Consider the following 21,383-nt stretch of genomic DNA (forward strand, 5'->3'; position numbering starts at 1 on the left):
ATTTGTGAAATGTCTTTGTCCCAAATTAAAAAGGCTTAAGGATTTATATGGGTATATAAACTCTAGCTTGGGATACTTGGTCCCAAGGGGTACCTAAGTTTATAGAAGGGTGAGGTTATGGGTCAAGTGGGCTAGACCCATTAGACTCAAAACAAAAACATATGCACGCGCCGCCGCTGTTGTCCGTCCGGTTGGTCGGGCAGGCTGGGCTTGGGTGCGGGTGCATGGTGTGAGGTGTGAGGTGGGGTTAGGCTTGTCCGACCTAATACTTATCTTTTTGGGCTAAAAGCATTTATATTTTATTTATTTAATTTTGAATTTCGGTTTGAAAATTTAAAATAAATCTGTCCAAATTTTTTTCTTCCACCTTAATAGGTTCATACCTGTTAGAATCCACCCGATAGGTTCATACCTATTGAAATTCCACCCAAAAAGATCTGTTTCTGTTCAAATCTATCCAAACAATTTTTCTACCTGTTGAATATGTTCGAACTGATTTTCTATCTGTTGACACCTATTCTGAAAAGCCATCAGTTCTCCTATATAAAGCTTTCCATCTAGCAATTCATTTCATCGAATTTTCCCTAACCATCTCATCTTTCTTCTTCTGTTCGTCTCTGTGCTCCTGCATCTGTCTACCATTTAGTTTCTAAGAAAAAGAAAGAGAGTTACAGCATAGTTTTTTGGTTTGCCAGAATTGAGTTTGCAGTGCTGCAAATCAAGTGTTAGTCATTGCATCCTAGGAAGTAGACGCCGATAAATCTTGAAGCACCGGAGCGAGGGCAAAATCTTTTTTAAGGAGATTGTGTCCAACACAAGTCTCGACTTATAATTTATGTAAGCAATTGATTCGGAATTTAATTTACATAATTATTTTCTGAATTAATTATTTTTTTATTTTGTTATTTATTTTATTTATACATTGATATTTATACACATATTCACCGTGGGAATAACAAAAAAAATACCAACATTCTGTTCTAAATGATGATCTAATGTTTAAAGCTTAGGTTCTACAAATCAGTGATGCAACCAAATTAAAGAAGGGTCATGTGGTGGAAGCATTAAAATGCATAGGTGGAACTATGACAATCATGTCCAGAAAAGAGGTGAACAACTCAATAATAGAATTATTTCAAATAAATTACAATACAAGGAGCTTTCCTTCTAGTTTTGAAAATCAATTTGTTGAAGACGTAAAGCAAGATTTCATAGGTTTGGATATGCGTTCTATAGACATAGATCAAAATTGTTAGAGAATATTATTCGTTGAACTTTGGAGGACTCTTTGAAGTTTAGTTCTGACCACACTGCCCGCTTAGTAACCAGCTGGAGAGCACCGGCAGAATAGATGGCACCTGGCTGACCTACAACAGAAAGAGAAGATTCCGGCAGTGGTTCGTCCACCCGGGGGCACTCCGACGATCAAGTCAGTATATCTCTCAAAGATAAATCAAGTGCTAAACTCACAAGCTTAAGTATCAAAAGCATACCTTAGACCCATGGGGGTGCCTCTCTTTTATAGCCAACATAAACCTAGTCCTAATAGAAGCCTAACTTTTATAGACTCAGGATTACTGTTAATCTTGGACTCCTAATAAGATTAGGATAAACTTTCTAAGAGTCTTATCTTAATACAAACTGAAGTCTTCTCTCATTCTAGGACTCTTGTCCCTCATCTAGGTTGAGTTCCCTTTTCATTCTAGGACTCTTGTCCCTTATCCACTTATCTCGGATTCCGATATCTTTGGAGATAACCTTGGCCTTACCGAGATCACCTCAACGTCACGACCAGGACACGTGGCACCTCGGCTGACATGTCGGCGTCACCTTGCCACGTGTTGGTACTCAGAAAATATATCTCCACAACTGCCCCCTAGGTTCTATTACCTCGGCATTCTGAGGTGATGGAACCTACACTGTTCGTTCATCTTTGTCCCTCTGTCCGAGATCAAACTCCCTGACCTCAAAGTTCTCTGGACTTTACTGTCCACTGGTGTCAAGAGTCAAGTTTCATGCTTTCCAAGCTGCTTGAAATCGCACCTCCTAGCCGAGGTTCTGGTTCCATTAATTCGTAAACTCCAAGAGCTTTGCAACTGCTCCACTCACACTCTCTGGTGAGTTCCCGATTTCCAGTCATCTATTTGACTCCGGCGATTTTCATATCGGCGTTCATTTCACTTGGTAGGTTCATAAACTCTTTACTTGCTGTTAAGCTCAATCTTTCATAACTTTTCTAAATCTATTTACTTGCCATCTGTTGCCTTCTATTTTCGTCTGTCTTCAAGTTTTGAATTGTTTGAATGCCTGGCACTGTTCTTGTTATATCCGCTTTCTGTTGCTAGCATCGTGTCTGGGTCATTACTTTCTTGTTCTTCACATACTTACTTAGTGCCTATGCACTTGGCTTTATTCTTTGAACTTTGTCGTCTTCTTGACTATTTTTCTCTTTTTTCATTCAATCCTCTGGCTTTTTCCTTTTCTAACTCTTTTGCTTAAATCCATCATTGTTCCAAGCTTTCAAGCTTCTGCAACTGTCTTCGTTCCTCTCCTCCGGTAAAGCTTACGTCATTCTGTCATTGTCGTCAGACTTCGGCAATTCTCATTCCAGCTTCCCTCTTTCTAGTAAGCCACTATTCCTCCTGGTTTTATTTCTTGTTGCTTTCCAAGAAGCTCTGCTTCATTGTTAATCACCATTGCTGTTTTACCCGTTGTTTCCAAATCATCTTCTTGAATATACACTGTTCACACATCTGTTGATTTCTGCCACTGTTCTTGGCTTGACACACTTATGCAATCTTTTTTTCTTGATTTCCTGATAGCTTCATCACCATTCTTGATTACGAATTACATTCTTGTTTCTATTTTCTGTGTCTTTTTCCAGATTCTTGCTTTCAATCCTTGCCTTCAAACTCCGAGGTGCCAATCGCCGAGAAGAGCTTTGATCAAACTCTTCGGGAGATCGATGCTGAGCTCGAGGCCGAGAAGGCTGCTACGAAGTCTTCCCAACTGTCTTCTATATCCTACCATTGATGCCGAGTAGTTTTGTTTCCTTCTTTTACTCCTTGTACCTTGTACCTTGTACTTTGTCCGTCTTTGTATGCTTTTAATCCGGCCGATGTGCCATTTTTGTAGTCTGAATAATTTATTTTTCAATATTCAGGCCGAAGTGCCTTCTTTCTTCTTTAAATGCATTTCTCTAATTTCTTTTTTGAATGTACATCTTCTTTTTTCTGCTCTTGTATGATTCTATACTTAGAATAATTTGCATGTCTTCAAAGTACACCTTGACTGTGCAATCTCTTCGGGTAAAATACCTCTGTCACAACTTCTAATCTTGCTCATCTCGGCCTTGTCCTAACACTTGAAAATATTGTAACAAATATTTTCACAAGTGTTGCTTAGGACTTGTCAGTTTCTCAATGTCTTCTATCAAGACTTCAGTTTTTCACATTTCAAGTTTTGACAACCTGATAGTCTCGGCAAGTACGCAGATATTGCTTGAACTTGACTTTAACTTGTAAATTTTTCTCAAAATTTCAACAAGTGTTAAACCATCTTCCTTTATTATAACCTCGGTTTAACTATAACTTGTAAATTCACACAGAATTTCAACAAGTGTTTAAACTAATCTTCTTCCGATACGATCTCGGTTTAACTTCAACTTGTAAATTTACACAGAATTTCAACAAGTGTTAAATATCACATCGGTTTAACTTCAACTTGTAAATTCACACGGAATTTCAACAACTGTTAAATATGATCTCGATTTAACTTCAACTTGTAAATTCACACAGAATTTCAACAAGTGTTAAACATGACCTCAGTTTAACTTTAACATGTAAATTCACACAGAATTTCAACAAGTGTTAAACATCATCTCGCTTAAACTTCAACTTGTAAATTCACACAGAATTTCAACAAGTGTTTAAATATCACATCGGTTTAACTTCAACTTGTAAATTCACACAGAATTTCAACAAGTGTTAAACATCATCTCGGTTTAACTTCAACTTGTAAATTCACACAGAATTTCAACAAGTGTTAAACATCATCTCGGTTTAACTTCAACTTGTAAATTCACACAGAATTTCAACAAGTGTTAAATATCACATCGATTTAACTTCAACTTGTAAATTCGCACAAAATTTCAACAAGTGTTAAACATCATCTCGGTTTAACTTCAACTTGTAAATTCACACAGAATTTCAACAAGTGTTAAACATCATCTCGGTTTAACCAACTTGTAAATTGCTACAAATTTCAACAAGTGGTAAACATCATCTCGGTTTAACTAACTTGTAAATTGCTACAAGTTTCAACAACTGGTAAACATCATATCGGTTTAACTAACTTGTAAATTGCTACAAATTTCAACAAGTGGTAAACATCATATCGGTTTAACCAACTTGTAAATTGCTACAAATTTCAACAAGTGGTAAACATCATATCGGTTTAACCAACTTGTAAATTGCTACAAATTTCAACAAGTAGTAAACATCATCTCGGTTTAACTAACTTGTAAATTGCTACAAATTTCAACAAGTGGTAAACATATTCTTCTTCTCTTTGCCCCCTGCATGGCCTCCACAAACTCGTTTGCGAACCTTATAAAAGGTCTTCAACCTAGCTAATTGCAGTCCAACCTTGTGTGTTTTCTTTTTTATCTTCTGGGATCTGAGATTTGCTCACTGAACTCTTCTCTTTTTAGACTTAAGTACCGAGATCTTGTCTGCTAGAATCTTGGATCTGCTCACTCAGGTTGAGCTCTTCTCTTCTCGGACCTACTCATCTAGGCCAAGATCATGTTTTCTAGGATCCGAGATCTGGAATCCGGGATTTGCTCACTTAGGTTGAGCTCTCGTCTTCTCGAGCCTACTTGTCTAGGCTGAGATCATGTCTTCTCGGATCCGGGATCCAGGATCTGGAATCCGGGATCTGCTCACTCAGGATGAGTTCTTCTATACTTGAATGTTATCTCCTTGGGAGCGCTCATGCCCCTGTCTTTGCATCCCTTCTTGAAGGATCTTCGTTCCTCCGCAGGTATCTATCCTTCTATACCTGGAGGTCATCTTCGTTTTAGTATCCGCTTCGATCTGTTGTCTTTGGTGCGTTACCTTCCTGGCCGGCGTCTTTCACTCCATGACTCTGGTCATGAGTTTCTGTGTTGTAGTTGTCCCCTTCAACGTTAAGGTTGATAGATTTCCCATTCCCAGCAAGAGCGTTGTCTCCAGTCTGATCCTTCTGTCCGTCATTGGCCATCTATTCTTCTTTCTTTCCCATAGATGGCGCCAATTGTGTGTGTGATTTTCTGACCACACTGCCCGCTTAGTAACCAGTTGAAGAGCACTGGCAGAATTGATGGCACCTGGCTGACCTGTAACAGAAAGAGAAGATTCCGGCGGTGGTTCGTCCACCCGGGAGCACTCCGACGATCAAGTCAGTATATCTCTCAAAGATAAATCAAGTGCTAAACTCACAAGCTTGAGTATCAAAAGCATACCTTAGACTCATGAGGGTGCCTCTCTTTTATAGCCAACATAAACCTAGTCCCAATAGAAGCCTAACTTCTATGGACTCAGGATTACTACTAATCTTGGACTCCCAGTAAGATTAGAATAAACTATCTAAGAGTCTTATCTTAATACAAACTGAAGTCTTCTCTCATTCTAGGACTCTTGTCCCTCATCCAGGTTGAGTTCCCTTTTCATTCTAGGACTCTTGTCCTTTATCCACTTATCTCGGATTCCGATATCTTCGGAGATAACCTCGGCCTTGCCGAGATCACCTCGGCGTCACGACCAGGACACGTGGCACCTCGGCTGACACGTCGGCGTCACCTTGCCACGTGTTGGTACTCAAAAAATATATCCCCACAGTTTGGATATGCGTTCTTTAGACATAGATCAAAATTGTTAGCGAATATTATTCGTTGAACTTTGGAGGACTCTTTGAAGTTTAGTTCGAAAAAATTAATGTGAAATACAAAGTAGATGCAGATAAATACAAACTTCTCAAATTATTTCAAGCAATGAAAACTTGGAGATGAATTTTTTCAAGTGAGGGAGAATGATGCAGATTGAAATTTAAAAAAATTATATATTTTATTTTATTCTTTAGTATTTAAGTAGGATTATCATTTAAGGTTAGGATCTCAAATTTTCTATTTATTTAGGTTTCCGAGTTCGTTTATTTTCTTATTCTACAAGAATAGGATTGTTTACTTTACAAGAATTATTTTTATTTCTCCATATAGTTTGTTTTCCTTTTTAGTGGTAGTTGATTTGGGAATTATCTTTTATTATAAATAAGCTTGTAATTCTTAGGGCAAAACAATTTTGATATATTATATACATTTCTGAGAGAGAATTCTCTTCTTTTCCCTATATTTTTGGTAATCTTTGGACTCAACAAATTTGTAGAAGAGTTGCGGCTGTCTTAGCTGCGTGATTCTGCCACTGTCACGTTTCTACCCAACATTAATATGTCAACTTTTTTAAAAAAAATTGCTAAATGTTACTTAGGTCAAGTTTGGGAAAATTAATAAGTGCACTTTTTGATTTTTTTGTATTATGTGTAAAAAAAGTAGAGAGGAGATGTTGATTGATGTGACCCAAAAAAGATAAAAAGATAAAATAAGTGCTCTTTTTTAGGTTAGCCAAACTTGGCCTTATTTTTGTCTTTAATGACTTTTTTTTTATATAAAAAAAATTGATTTTTTTAAAGATGATATAGTATGGACTTACCTTAAAATAAATAAATAAAAGTTTACAAGAAAATAAGGGCAAATTAAAAAAAAAAAAAAAACAGGGTTTAACCTGGTTTAAAAATCAAATCTTACTTTCTTTTTTTTTTTTTAATTTTATCAATTTAAATCCTGAAATTTCAATTAGACTTCAATTCCTATCTTCCATCCATTTTTGTTAAATACAATTAAAGAAAAAAAAGTATTTTAGTCATTACACTTATCATTTTATAAAAAGTAATTATTACAAATTTATATTGGGCAAATTACATATACACCCCTCGAGGTTTGGCTAAATTACAAATGCCCCCCTGAGGTTTGAGAAATTACGAATTCCCCCCTGAATGCTATATTTGCATAAGAAATTAGGGGGTAATTTGTTATGAAATATAAACCTCAGGGGGCAAATTGTTATAAAAATACAAACCTCAGGGGGCGGGATGTAATTTCCGAAACCTCAGGGGTGTATCTGTAATTTAGCCAAACCTCGAGGGGTGTATATGTAATTTGCCCATTTATATTTAATAAAAAAAATTGAAACACTCTCTCCTCCCTTCACTGCTGCCTGTCGCCACCCGGCCCTCAAGTCCACCACTCCCCACATCTCCCCCACATCTCTTGCAACTACTTCTTTCAAATCCACCATTGTTTATCCTTACACGTCACCATCTCACTCAAATCTATCGCCTTTCGCCTTCAGATCTAGTAGTTGAGTAGAGATGATGAAACGTTGGAGTCCGGATCCTCAGCCGTGTTTGCCTGCGGTGGTGTCCTGCAGTGCCCCAAAACGACGTCGTTTTGGGGCAAAATTTCAAAAAAAAAAAAAAAAAAAACCAGAACCAGAACCAGAGGAAGACAAGGAGAGGTAGAAGAAAGAAGGCACCGGCAAAGGATTTATCTATTTTGCAGCCATTTTTCTGTGTACTTTCTTCTCCAAACCCCTCCATTTCTCACCATCACCCATAAGAACACCAACATTATCAACCATTCAAACAAAAGTTTGAGGTTAAAAAATCTGATATATATATATATATATACATACATACATACATACATATTAACACTTTGAACAGCCATATTTACATACATATTTACCTGTTTCGCTTTATCTCTCTCTCTGCCGTCCGATTCTCCGGCGTCTCCTCCTCCGATTCTCCATTGTCCGATCTCCTCCCACAACCCCTACTTGATTCTTCTGTTTGTTTCCCGAGAATTTTTTTGAGCAGGTTGTGTTTGGTCCCAGCAAAAGAGTCCCTTTTTCAAGCAGATCGGAATTATTTGTCAAATCTGAAGTTGGAATTTGAAGGTTAGTAAAGTAAAAAAAATTACAAGTTTGTTTTTTTGCATCTTGAGCAGAGAGAGATTTGGATTCAATGTGAAAAATTGTCAACTTAAAGGTGTGAAAAAGGGGCACTCAAACGTGTTTGTTAATTTGCAGCAAAGAAAAAGTTTTAATGGTTTGAAAAAAGGATCGAGATGGTTGCTGGCCGAGACCGACGAACCCATCTTTCTACTTGATTCTTCTATCCCTCCTTGTCTTCCTCTGGTTCTGGTTCTGGTTTTTTTTTTTTTTGAAATTTTGAAATTTTGCCCCAAAACGACGTCGTTTTGGGGCACTGCAGGACACCACCGCAGGCAAACACGGCAGAGGATCCGGACTCGAAACGATGAGTGTGCTGATGGTTTCATCTCATATGGTTTAATGTAGTGTAGCTTTCATTATGGGTGGTCTTTGATTTATTTGATGGTTGATAAATCTTGGCAGTGATTTTGTGTGGGCAAAATCGAAATTGAGATTGAAATAAAATTAAAACAACCAATAAAGTAGTGTCACGTGTTATATTAATTTCTTTCTTTCTTTTTTTTTTTTTTTTGGTTTTTTTGTTAAACATGTTAATAGAACTGGGCAGTGGATTTGAATTGAAATCTTCTCAAAATTTTAAAGTTTTAATTGATAAAATTAAAAAGGTGGGGTCAGATTTGTTACCTGGGTTAAACTTTGTGATTTTTTTTTTATTTACCCAAAAAATAAAAATAAATCCAAGAATAAATTAGCCTTTAGGTTTAGCCGAAGTAGAAGAGGCCGCATTTAGCATGAAGCTTTATGATTGTTTTGAGAATTGATTTTTTTATAATTTTTTGATTTTTTACACACACAAAAAAATATGTGCAAGAAAACTTTTTTTTGTTGTAGTTTTTATTTTTTTACTTTTGGGCTAAAACTTGATGTAGTATTAATTAACTTGGGCACTTATCAATCAGTCCTATTAACTAGACTTATTTACCTACAGGTCCTAACTGATAAATTTATCACTATAAAAACAAGAGAATGATAAATTTATCATTATAAATTTATTCATAAAAACAAATAGACTGATAAATTTATCATTATATATTATTCATAAAACCAAGAGACTGATAAATTTATCACTTGATAAATTTATTAGTAGGACTTAATGGATAATAAGTCTCAAAAGTAGGACCTATTGATAATTTTCCCTAACTTTAATTTAGCAATGAATTGTGATTTTTCTTTTTCCTTTGTTATTCAGTAAAAGGAAAATCTTTATTGATTAACATCAAAATAAATCTCACACAAATTGTATTTAAGGGGCCATTTGAAAAAAAAAAAAAAAAAAAGTAACTTTATTGTCTTATTTTAGTGAAATTTTTTTGTCAATTTTTTTTACGTATTTCAAGAATAAAGATTTCAACATAGAAAAATAGATTAAATTAAAAGGGTTCCAGTGAAATATGAAGAGGGAAAAAAAAAAAAGTTTCAGAGGTTTTTTGCATTAATTTGTGTGTGTTTAGTAAACTCTTTTCAAATTTATTTATAAATATTTTTATATAAACTTACTGACTAGTGCTTTACTAAAACAACCCCAACCATCCCCTCCTAAAAAAAAAAAAAAACCTTATATTTGATAATTGTAATAAAATAAATTCTGAATTTTTAATTTTATAAATTTAAATTTAAATTTAAATTTAAATTTTTAATCTATTTTTAATCCAAACTATCAATCTATTTTTGTTAAGTAAAATTGACAGAGAAAAATTATTTTGGTCATTAACCTCAATTGTCTTTCTTATTGAGTTTAATGATTAAAATATTATTTTATCCGTTGGTTTTACTTTATGGAAAATAGACAGATTGTTTAGATTGAAAACAAATCAAAACATTAAGAATTAAAATTTATAAAATTAAAAATTTATTTTATTACAAGAATCACATATTAGTTTTTTTTTCATAATGTTTTCATAAATATATTGAAGCTGTGGGGTTTATGAAATGGACCACCGTGTGAGATTTTTTGTGCCATCCGAGTGATTAGCTTCTCCTGATGGTTACCTATTGGGAGACTGACCCAAAGGTCCAAGCCCAACATATCATACCCCATTTAGACCCAAAACAAATTTAATACTCCATTAAGTCCTCAAATTAACAATAAGACGAAAATACCCACAATATATCATCCAATTTACACGCGCGCAACCATCTCCCACGTCCCCATCATCTCAGTCCGATCACTACACTGTCACGTCTCCGCCGCTCGAAATCGACTCCTCAGTCCTCCATCTCTCTTCCGTTCAACTCCATCCCCTCTGAAACCCTAACTCTAACCAGAAAACGTAACCGTTCATCTTCATCACCCACAATCATCTCAGTCTGATCAGTACGCTGTTACATCTCCGCCGCTCGAAATCGCATTCTCAATCCTCCATCTCTCCTCCGTTCGACTCCATTCTCTCTGAAACCCTACCCTAACCACAAAACCAAACTATTCAACTTCAACACAACACCAAGCCGTTCATATTCTCCAATCGGCGACTCTCAACAACACGAAGAACCATCACCACTCTGAAGAGATTTCATAGTTCCTGACTTCCGATTCACAAAAATGGGGAAAAAAAGTAACATCTCTCTTCACCTATTCATTATTTTTCACATTTGTACATCATTCTTTAATATTTCTTATATACACATTTTACATACTTCCAAATGTATAAACCCTCTTTTAATATATATATAGTCCCCTGTTTTTCAACATTCTAAACACTGTTTTTGCACATAAATCCCTGTTTTTACACATTCAACACCTTATTCTTATTCTTGTTGTTCAATATTGGCTTCTCTTATTCTTATTTTTGAATTTTTAATCTTCTTGTTGTTATTGTTGCTTTTTACAAAATACAATGGGCTGTTCCTATTGTTCATACTGTTTCCTTATAAAAACTGCAACATCATAGTGTTTCATTTCATCACTATACAAGCAACATATCTAAATTTATTCAAAATGCAAATGAAACTGCAAAATTACACAGTTTAACCACTACTCAAAACAAATAGCTAACTTATTATAAAGTGCAAATCAAACTGTCAAATTATACAGTTTCGTAACTCTTACGAACAAAATACATATAACTTCATATTAAACTGCATATAAAACTTCAAAATTATACAGTTTTGTCACTATATTACTCATACCCTGTTGTCACTTTCATTTTTTCAGAAATAGCTGTTGGAAGATATTGGAAGAAACAAACCCGTATGCCCACAAATCCAATCAGGGATTTAACCATCTCCCCTTTTGAAAGTCCCTCTCCTGTATCCACTCAAATGCCACCACCACACCCAAAAACAACCAAATCCAACAGACCCCACCAAAAAACCCACAAAACAACCACACCACCTACAAGAAAAAGCCCAAGAACTACACCACAGACCCCACCCACCCAACAAACACCAACCACACCTCCAACCACAACAAAAACAAACAAAAGAAAGCCAACAAAAAACCAAGAAGCTCCTCCAACCAAAAAAAGAAAGCTCCAAGAAAGCCAATCAACTCCCAAAACAACAACCAAGGCATCAAAAGAAAAAAAACCAGCAGTCCCTGCAAAGAGAGTCCAACAATTTAATTATCGTTCCAACATCGGAACGGTAATCAAACTGTTGAAGGGGGTCAAATTCACAAAAGCCCAACAGACAGAGCTGCAAAAAACCCCTTTTTGGCCCCTTATAAATGCTCTCTCCTCAACACAACTGAAGGCCTCTTGGTGCAGATGCTACAATTCCATTGTAGCAGAAATGACAACACTCTACAACAAAAGAAAAAGATCATTTGTACTTGGCAAAAAGGAAATGAAACTCAGAACCAGTGATGTCAAGCTCATTTTTGGTATCGACTGTGGAGAAGACAGCATCACCACCAAATCCTATGCAAGACCAAAGGATTTTGAGCTTCCATTTTACAAACGAAGATGCAAATCAATCAAGAGATTGGATGGCAAGTCTTTGACCAAAATGTTTCAACAAACAAAAAAAGGAAAATCAACCAATGATTGTCAAGATCTTGCAAGGGTAATCACCCTTTACTTGTGCTTGAAACTTCTCATGCCCACAACAGGCCATACACTCAGTTGGAGTTTCCTCAACTATGTTGACAACCTCAACAACATCAAGAAGTACAATTGGGTTGAGGCAATAAAAGACACACTGATGAATTCAATAGCAAATGCAAACAACAACCCAAGGCATGTCACTGGATGCGTCATGTTACTCTTGGTAAACACATTACTCAACTACTTCCCACAAAAATATCAGACATTCACCTATTTCTAACTATCTAACATATTTCAACTTTTTTTTTTTTTTTTTTTTACAGTACTGGTACTGTGAGCACAGTAAACTCCTCCGACCATCCAACAAAGAAGGCTTCCCAAGGTTTATGAAATGGAACCTTGGCAAAATGTACTCCAAGTGGAAACACATCAGCCTCGCTCACTTTGAAAAGGTATTCAAACTCTTCTATACTATCCTAGCACAAATCTATTCAACACTCCTTTCATATTCATTGTAGTACAAATCACATTATGAAACTGTGAAAATTTTCAGTTTCAAAGCACACACTTCTTTAACATCACTCATGTTATGAAACTGTAACATTTTTCAGTTTCAAAAAACATATTTCGACACTTAACCCACATTACTCACAGTACAACTCATCTTATGAAACTGACCAAATTTACAGTATTACTGATATATACCACATTGTTCCAATGCAGGTTAACCAAAGTGCTTTAACCCCAACTGAACAAGAAATACAGTTATTGCATATCAATCAAAGCACATCAACAGACTCTTCAGCAAAGAAACAAGACCACAAAAAGGACAATAAGCAAAAAAAGAAAACAAAAGCAACAAAAAAAAGAACACTTCTAGACAGTGATGAGGATGATTTTCTCGAAGAAGAACATCATTCAGAATCAGAATCACAATCAGAAAAAGAAGCACAACAAAAAAAAAAGAAAAGAAAGCAAAAACCACAACAAGAACCACAAAGTGATGAACAAGAAGAAAAGAGTGATGATGAAAAAAATCAAGTGACTGATGAAGAAAAAACTGATGAAGAAGAAACTGAAGAAGAAGAAGAAGCAGAAACTGAAGAAGAAGAAGAAGAAGAAGAAGAAGAAGAAGAAGAAGAAGAAGAACACCTTGATCAAGAAGAAGACCAACAACAAGAACAAGAAGAACAACAAACAAACCAACACGAAGAAGTCAATGAACAAGAACTGACAAACCAACAAGAAGAACTGCAAGAGAAATCTGACATACTTCATGCACAAGGTAAACTATTGTCTAATACTAAATCATACTGCAAAATTTCATTAAACTAACCAAAACACAATCCAACATTTTTATAGGTCATGACCAACCACAAACACCAACCAAAGAGGACGACAAGGACAAGCTCATATCAGCCCTGAGAGCACAAATGCAAGAAATGGAACAAAAATTCATGGCTGAATTGCATAAAAAAGAAGATCAATTGAAGGAAATGTCCACCAAAAAAACTGGCAGTCCCCAACAAAGATCCATGGTCAAGAGAATCAAACAAAAATCAAGAAAACAAGCACATGACCCAGATTTTGAATACCAACCAATGACCAAACCCAAAGAAGATACAACAAACAAGACACAAACTGCTGCTGATGTACCCAAACCAACACAGGGTACCAATGAAGAAAAACAGAAGAAGAATGACAACAAAAAACAGGGTGCTCATGAAGCAAAACAACAGCAGAAAGAAAAGATGCAAGAACATATTGGCCAAGAGAAACCAGTTGCTGCTGAAACAAACCCAAAAGAGCATGCCAATCAAAAGAAGACAAATCTTCAAGTATTGGAAAGTGATGATGATTTCCAGGAAGAATCAATCCCAAACAAGCCACTCACCATTTCATGCCGCAAAACAAACAAGGTTTGGCATAGCCTATCCAAAAAAGACCAAGACCAAATTCAACTCATCAACAACACACAATCAACTGCTTGTGTCTGGTCTGGCAGCGAAGATGAAAACTGCGTATACTTTTCAGATATATGCAAATTGACCAACAGGGAACCCTTATATGGGAATGTAGGTCTCCAACTGCACAATTTTACAGTTTCTGTACATATTCAATAACCTATTCCACAAACCTAACACATTCTCATATATAACATGTTTCAGGTCATTGATGCCTTCTCAGAAAAGCAATTGGCACTCCAACCAACCATTGAAGAATTTGAGAAAAACGATCTAGTCTTTGCAAGCAATCCATACGCAGGAAGATCTTACGTTTTCTCAACACTCATCAATGTAAGCAAAACTTAACATACCTTACAACTGCAAAATTTTCTACTTTATCAACATGTATTACTACATAGTTTTATGACATATTTCAAACATATATATGACTTACAGACTCCACTACAAAACCAAGATCAAGCACTGAGAGAAAAACTGATGGACAGCCATTTTCCAGAAGCAATGAAAAACAGATATATCCATTTCCCAATCAACCACGACAACCATTGGACAATTGTGGTCTTTGACAATGCTGATGGAATATGGAGACACTATGACTCGTTGAGACCAGCAAAAGATTGCCATAACAAGCACTTTGAAATTGCAAAGCAAATTGTAAGTTAAAATAAAATTTCATACTTAGTTCCATCCCTTTACAAACATCTCAACTCATCACTATAACTAACAAAAACACCCACTAACTATTTTGTAGCAACAACATCAACTGAGATGGAATAAAGCATTACTCAGCAAACAGGGAAACATGTTTTCATCTCAAGAGTGCGAGACAGAAATTGCATCAATTGAGGAATGCCCACAACAAACCCCACACTCGTAAGATACAAAATCCATAAACTAATCTTCCAATATGCTAATTTTTGCAGTTTCACCTAACTAATTAACTTCATCTCAAACATTGCAGGAATGATTGTGCAATTGCCGTCTGCAATGTTATCAACCAATATCTCAACTGGCAACCTGTGCAGAAAAAACTTCGTCCAACTGAGTGGGTCAAATTTCGAGCACAAATCATCAATCAATTCCTCAATGATGAGAACCGATCTTGGAAACTCGAGCACTACCAAATGTTGACAAAACATACCAAACCATAGAAACAATGAACAAACTTCTTAACAATACAAATATTCAAGGGAACATATCTTTGAACCTTTTTTTTATTTTTTTTTATTTTTCTTTTTTAACATGTGACAAGTACTTTATATACTTTTGGGAATGATCTTTTTCTGGTTATCATGGTTATGGTGAAAATGATTGATGTTGTTGTTGCTCTTCTTCTTATTATTATTATTATTGTGGTTCTTCTTTTGATTGTTTGTCTACCTGTTTGTGGTTGCATATATTTTCATACAGTAAAGGTTGATTCTAATAATTCTTCAAACTGCAAAATTTTTCAGTTTCATCAGCTTGTTTCTAATAATTTTTAAAACTGCAAAATTATGCGGTTTCATCAGGTTGTTTCTAAATAATTCTTAAAACTGCAAAATTATACAGTTTTATCACTATGAAATATGAACTGCCTTTCCATATTATACTGTTTCAATAAGAAATTTTCAACAACCTTCTCTGCATTCCATAAAAATAAAAAACAAAACCAGACTATTCGAAAACAACTTCAATAAGTAAAAAACACATCAACAAACAAAAAACAATTCAACCAACTTTATTCATTACTTCCATAATACCAAGTATCACATTTTTTATTATCATAATTCCTCAAATTCAAATACAAATCCAAAAGAATAGATTGCGGCCTCAAATAGCAGCCTTGCACGTCTTCTTATTGTGATTCCCATATTTCAAGCATCTCCCACACTTGATTTGCTTCACATTCTCACCCCTTGAAGGTATCCTCTTTTTCTTGTTCCGCCCGAGCTGCTTCTTCGTTATAGGAGGTTTGATAACCGAACTACTGGCACCATCAAAGTCAAATCTCTCACTTGAAGGCACTGGATAAACAGATTCCTTGTATGACTCTCTAAAACAATCTACATGAAAAAAAGGATCAATGAAACCATACACATCTCTACCACTACTACGCAAAGCATGCACAGCATGACAACAAGGAAAACCATTCAATTGCCATTCATGGCAAGAACAAGTTTGTCTACCAATATCAACATAAAAAGAAATAGAAGAATGAACCTCAAGCACAGTATCACTAGCAACAATCACATCCCAAGACTTAGCTAGCTCCAAAGAGTCCACCAACTTCTTTTCCATAACTGGACACAATTTCGTAGTCCATCTTCTAGATTCAGCTCTTCTATCCGACAATTGAGTCATGATTTGAACCCTAATCATATCAACCATACAAGTAATAGGCAACTCACGGGCCCCACCAATCCAATTATTATAAGACTCGGCAGCATTAGATGACATCTCACCATATCGTTTCCCTCTAAAAAATGCATTGGCCCACTTATCATTTTGCAAACCATCCAACATACTATCAACTCTACCATTCCCAGCAATACGCCTCAATTTCTCCATATAATGTTGGAAAGAAGCAACCGTTGGCGCATAAGCACATTTAACTAATATTTTCATCAAACACAGCTTATAGTTAGTACGAAGTCCCACCAATTTGTCAATCAAATTTCTCTTCAAATGATTCAAGCAATAAGCATGATGTGCATTGGGGAAAACCACTGAAAGAGCGTCTAGCAATCCATGTTGACGGTCTGACACAAAAGTCAATCTCCGGCCTGAACCAACAGCCTTCAACAACTGACTTAAGAACCACATCCAATTATCTTGATTTTCAGCGTCAACAATCGCAAAAGCCAAAGGAAACAAACCTGCAAACAAACCCACATGAAACTGCAAAAATTAGCAGACTCACAATACAATAACACACTGACAAACTAAACCAATACTAACTGCAAATAAATACATACCTTGATTACCATCCTTTGATGTTGCTGCAAGCAAATGCCCCTTGTAACGCCCCTTCAAAAATGTACCATCAACAAACAACAACGGACGACAAAATTGAAAGCCATACAAACATCCATGAAATGCCACAAACAACCTCCGAAAACACCCACTACTTTCATCCACATCTAATTCAAACACACTTCCCGGATTCGTTCTCATAGCCGTCTCAAGGTACCATCGAAGCTGGTCAAAAGAAGTTGCAAAATCACCAAACAACCCACCTCTTGCCTTATCAACTCCTAACCATGCAACCCGATAAGAAACATCTATACCATATTGCTTCTTCAACTTTTTTTTAACTTCAATAGGACGAGTCAACGGATTATCACTAATATCATTTTGCACAATATCAGACACAAGTCTAGAACCAACCATTTTGCTACAAGATCTACGAGCAACAACCCCACAAGTATGCACATTATCCAACTTCATTATAAAAAAAACACCAGAATCCATCAACACCCTTCCATGCACAAACCATTTACAACCCGTAGACGACTTCATCATACATTCAGCGGTTACTCTTGTTGCATCATTCTTCAAATAATTCACTGCAAAACCACACTGAACAGCATACTTAGCCAATGCAATGCGGAACCCCGACACTCCACCTTCAAATTCTTGACCAACACTATGTATAATCCCCTTCCAACTAGCAGACAACAAAACTCTCTCTGGTTCTGGATAAAAACTACGCAACAAACCACCAACATCATCACAATCATTCACAAAAGAACTCTCACAAGTTACAGAATCAATCCTACAAGAATTACCATCATCAACCTCCACAACTCTCTTATCCCCCACAATAACATCAACAACATGACAACCACTACCACCTACCATTGACAGCATATTCCCCAAATCATCATCACATTCAACAATACAATTAGAATATCCAGGAACAGAGAAAAACAAACAAAAGTTACCAACACTCAACTCCTTGAACTTCGCACATATTTTCTCAACAACTTCATCATAACTACATCCGTCACTAATCTTAATAGCAGCACAACAATTACTGTATTTGCACATTAACATGAAACACCGCTCCATACTACAAAATCAGAAACCAACAAACAATTGTTCACAGATTCCAAACTGCAAAATTATGCAGTTACAACATATCAATAACAACAGTACACAATTTACAATTCCAAAACTGCAAAATTATACACTTACGACATATCAATATCAAAACACCAGAATTCACAAATCCAAAATACAACTTCAAAACACATTACACTATACGACAAACAAAAATCAACAAAATCAAAATCAAACAAACAAAATTCGCCAAACACAAACCACATATCACGCAAATTTGCTTATATATATATACATACATATATGTCGACAAAATACAAACCACATACACACACAGACATATATATATATATATATACATATATATGTATATCTATGTATCGACAGATACATACATACACATACATATATCTATCACCAGAGAGAGAGAGAGAGAGAGAGAGACAACGTACGAAGATATCGCCTGTACACACAGATTCAAATCGCACAACCAGATCCACCTCACAGCACAATGAGATCGACCACACAGCACAATGAGATCGCCACAACGAAGAGAAATCGAGATCGCGGAGACGAAGATTTGATTTCCTTTTTTTCAACGAAGCAAAAATTTGATTTCTCACGTACATATAGATCTCAAAACAAAGGGTAACACAGTCATTTAAAAATACGAAAATAAAAAACGGGACCTCTGGGTATAAAACTAAAAAAACTGTGGACCTATTAAACTATTAAAAATAAATTGGGATTAGAAGGGAAATAGATCCCCTACATAGGACTACATGGTAATTTTCCCTTACCTATTTGGGGGAACGTTAAGCACAGTAGGCTACTGTGCCCCCTCGTTGGGATTAGTATTGTGTCTATTTTGATGATTTGAATTCTTTATATTATAGGATTTGTCGAGCAGAGTTTTTATGATAAAAATCAAGTTGATCGAACATTTATAATCACATGATCAAGGCCTTAAAAATAAATAATTTATTATCGAAATCATGTTTACCGTTTATTTTTTAAAAACAAAAATATTTTTATACGATTACAAATGTCCCATTTATTTTTTTTTTTTTTTTGGATAAATTATTCAACAAACCTTACAATATGAGTAGTTTAGATCATCAACATAAACCCAATATCCACACCCACAAGAAGCACAACAGTTAATTGTGCCTTCAAGACACAAGAGTATCTCCTTGGCCCTATTTGGTGGCAATAGAGACTACTAATCTCCTTCGTTTATACTATTATATAAAGTCAAGACTTGACTTGCTATTTTGATTTTTTTTTTAATATACTACGTGAAAATTTTTAATTCTACTCTTTAAGTAAAAAAAACATAACTTTTCACTTACCAAACAGTTATAATTACTTACTTTTTTTCATCTTTTATATATATTTAATTTAGCATCCAATAGGTGTCCTTTCTAGTGTAAATATAAAGAAAATTCAAATCGCATAATCAGTATAGTTAAAAAAAAGAAAAAAACAAACAAACAAACAAACTTCTGAGCCTCTAGCTGTCAAATTGTCTTTTTCTTGGATCACAATTTTATAAATTCTCTCATTGTAGGACTGGAATTTATTGTTTAAGGTCATTATCTTTTTTCATCGGTGAAGGATTAGACTCTGTTATATTGGGTTTGATTGGGAAAATTGAAAAATGATTTGAAAAGGAAAATGATAAGGGTAAATGAAATGTGAATAAGATATATTTATATTTATATTTCATTTGTAATGTGAATAAGTTGTGTTTGGTTAAGAGATTTGGGAAGAGATTTTAAAAAAAAAAAAAGAAAAAAATGTATAAAATTATATAAAATGTAAGTATATTTTATTCACGTTTTACCTATCTTTTTTCTTTTCTTTTTCAAATCTCTCAAACAAACATACTATTAATGACTTTTCCCATGGGATTTGCTATCTGTTCTATCTATTTTAAAAATTCTTGTGTGTGAATTATTTATAATAAAAAACAAGAAGAAAAAAAATCCAATATGATATATACTATCAATAATGCTTGAGACCACTAAAAGTGGTGCTCTAAAAGTAGAGATGGCAATCTGAAACCGGCCCGACGGTGACCCGACCCCCCGTCCCCGAATTTAATGGTTATTCACCGAAAAATATCCCCTACAGGCCGGGGACGGTATTCAAAATTTCATCCCCGATGATATCCGGGCCGGGGACGGAGATAGGTGTTTCAGACCCGAACCTGGCCCGGCCCCAGCCCCGCCCCGCTTATTCCCCGAGATAAAATTACCGTTTTGTCCTTGCATATATATATATATATCATATATGCTTGTATTTGTTTAGGGTTTCACTTTCAGACACCAAACTCAGCCTCTCACACACGGCGCTCCTCTCTCTCTCTCGCAGCTCACCACTGGTCTCTCCCTCTCTCTTTCATCTATCACTGTCGCGCCTCCCTCCTCACCGGCGATCCTCCATCACCACCAAGCCTCTCACTCACACACGGCGCTCCTCTCTCTGTAGACGTCCCCGAACGCCCCGGGAGGAACGAGCTCCCGTTCTGTTCATTTTGGGGTCACTACAGCTCAGGACTCTCAAATTTGTCACGGTTCTAAATCTGAACCAAAAAGTCCAAATCTGACAAATCGTTTTGAGAAAACAAATTTTTGAAAGAAGGGCCAAACATGGACTGCTTTGCCAGATACAGAGTCGCCACCTAAATATTTTATTTTTTGGGAAATTTAGGAAACCCTGACTCGGTGCCAAAGGCCACGTGTCCGTCATCACCAAAGTTGCCTCGGCTCGGGAACTTGGATACAATTGGGGAAGGTCACTTCGTGAGCACCCCCGCTCGCCCGGTCAGAGACCGGCCTCTACTAACCATGATATCTATTTTTGAAAACATTGCATGTTCTTATTCCGGTTATTAGCCTAGGTTACTATGTGATGCGCACAGCATACAAGTATAGACTGAGTCGCCTGAATTGGAACAAAACATTTCATGTTTGTTTGTTTGAAAATGGTTTGATGGTGCTACCCGTAGGTAGGCTAAGATGTGGATTTGCCACCCTCGGGTGGGCTTAGAAAACAATGGTTTTGCCACTATCTAGTGGGCTTAAAACAAACATTTGATGAATTGTTCCAATCCAAGTAACTCAACCTTCACCCACAGGCATTCAGGCAGTTATATCACATAAGCAATTAGCCTCATGGTAAGCATGTTATTCATGGCAGTCACTCACACGCATGCAAGGATGCTAAAGTATAAAACTCACCGAGTACTCCAAGCCAAAAAAGAAGCTAATTAGAAA

At 35.9% G+C, this 21,383-nt stretch overlaps 2 protein-coding genes across 2 annotated transcripts; one reads left to right on the forward strand and one right to left on the reverse strand.

The window, feature by feature from the left end:
• Positions 1 to 10,608: 10,608 nt before the first annotated feature.
• LOC145800775 (uncharacterized) lies at positions 10,609 to 16,591 on the forward strand. The gene is made up of 8 exons (XM_082890513.1): positions 10,609 to 12,314; positions 12,415 to 12,543; positions 12,815 to 13,376; positions 13,454 to 14,166; positions 14,260 to 14,388; positions 14,494 to 14,712; positions 14,810 to 14,931; positions 15,020 to 16,591. Exons 1-8 carry the CDS (start codon positions 11,298 to 11,300, stop codon positions 15,207 to 15,209), a joined length of 3,081 nt encoding a protein of 1,026 aa, XP_082746639.1. The 5' UTR covers positions 10,609 to 11,297; the 3' UTR covers positions 15,210 to 16,591.
• Positions 15,756 to 18,387, reverse strand: LOC145801382 (uncharacterized). The gene is made up of 2 exons (XM_082892630.1): positions 17,016 to 18,387; positions 15,756 to 16,916 (listed from the first exon to the last, which is right to left on the reverse strand). The coding sequence occupies exons 1-2, from the start codon at positions 18,109 to 18,111 to the stop codon at positions 15,871 to 15,873; spliced, it is 2,142 nt and encodes a 713-aa protein (XP_082748756.1). The 5' UTR covers positions 18,112 to 18,387; the 3' UTR covers positions 15,756 to 15,870.
• Between the last annotated feature and the right edge of the window lie 2,996 nt (positions 18,388 to 21,383).

This window comes from Camellia sinensis, chromosome 10 (assembly GCF_055761805.1).
Source record: "Camellia sinensis isolate YWXY chromosome 10, ASM5576180v1, whole genome shotgun sequence".
Taxonomy (NCBI): Eukaryota; Viridiplantae; Streptophyta; class Magnoliopsida; order Ericales; family Theaceae; genus Camellia; species Camellia sinensis.

What these genes read in the sequence shown, in the direction of transcription:
- LOC145800775 (XM_082890513.1), top strand. Translation starts at nt 11,298, where the DNA reads ATGCCCACAAATCCAATCAGGGATTTAACCATCTCCCCTTTTGAAAGT. An exon ending in GATGCGTCATGTTACTCTTG is followed by an intron (nt 12,315 to 12,414) that starts GTAAACACATTA and finishes TTTTTTTTACAG; the next exon opens with TACTGGTACTGTGAGCACAG. An exon ending in TGACATACTTCATGCACAAG is followed by an intron (nt 13,377 to 13,453) that starts GTAAACTATTGT and finishes ACATTTTTATAG; the next exon opens with GTCATGACCAACCACAAACA.
- LOC145801382 (XM_082892630.1), bottom strand. Translation starts at nt 18,111, where the DNA reads ATGGAGCGGTGTTTCATGTTAATGTGCAAATACAGTAATTGTTGTGCT. An exon ending in ATCAAAGGATGGTAATCAAG is followed by an intron (nt 16,917 to 17,015) that starts GTATGTATTTAT and finishes GTTTGTTTGCAG; the next exon opens with GTTTGTTTCCTTTGGCTTTT.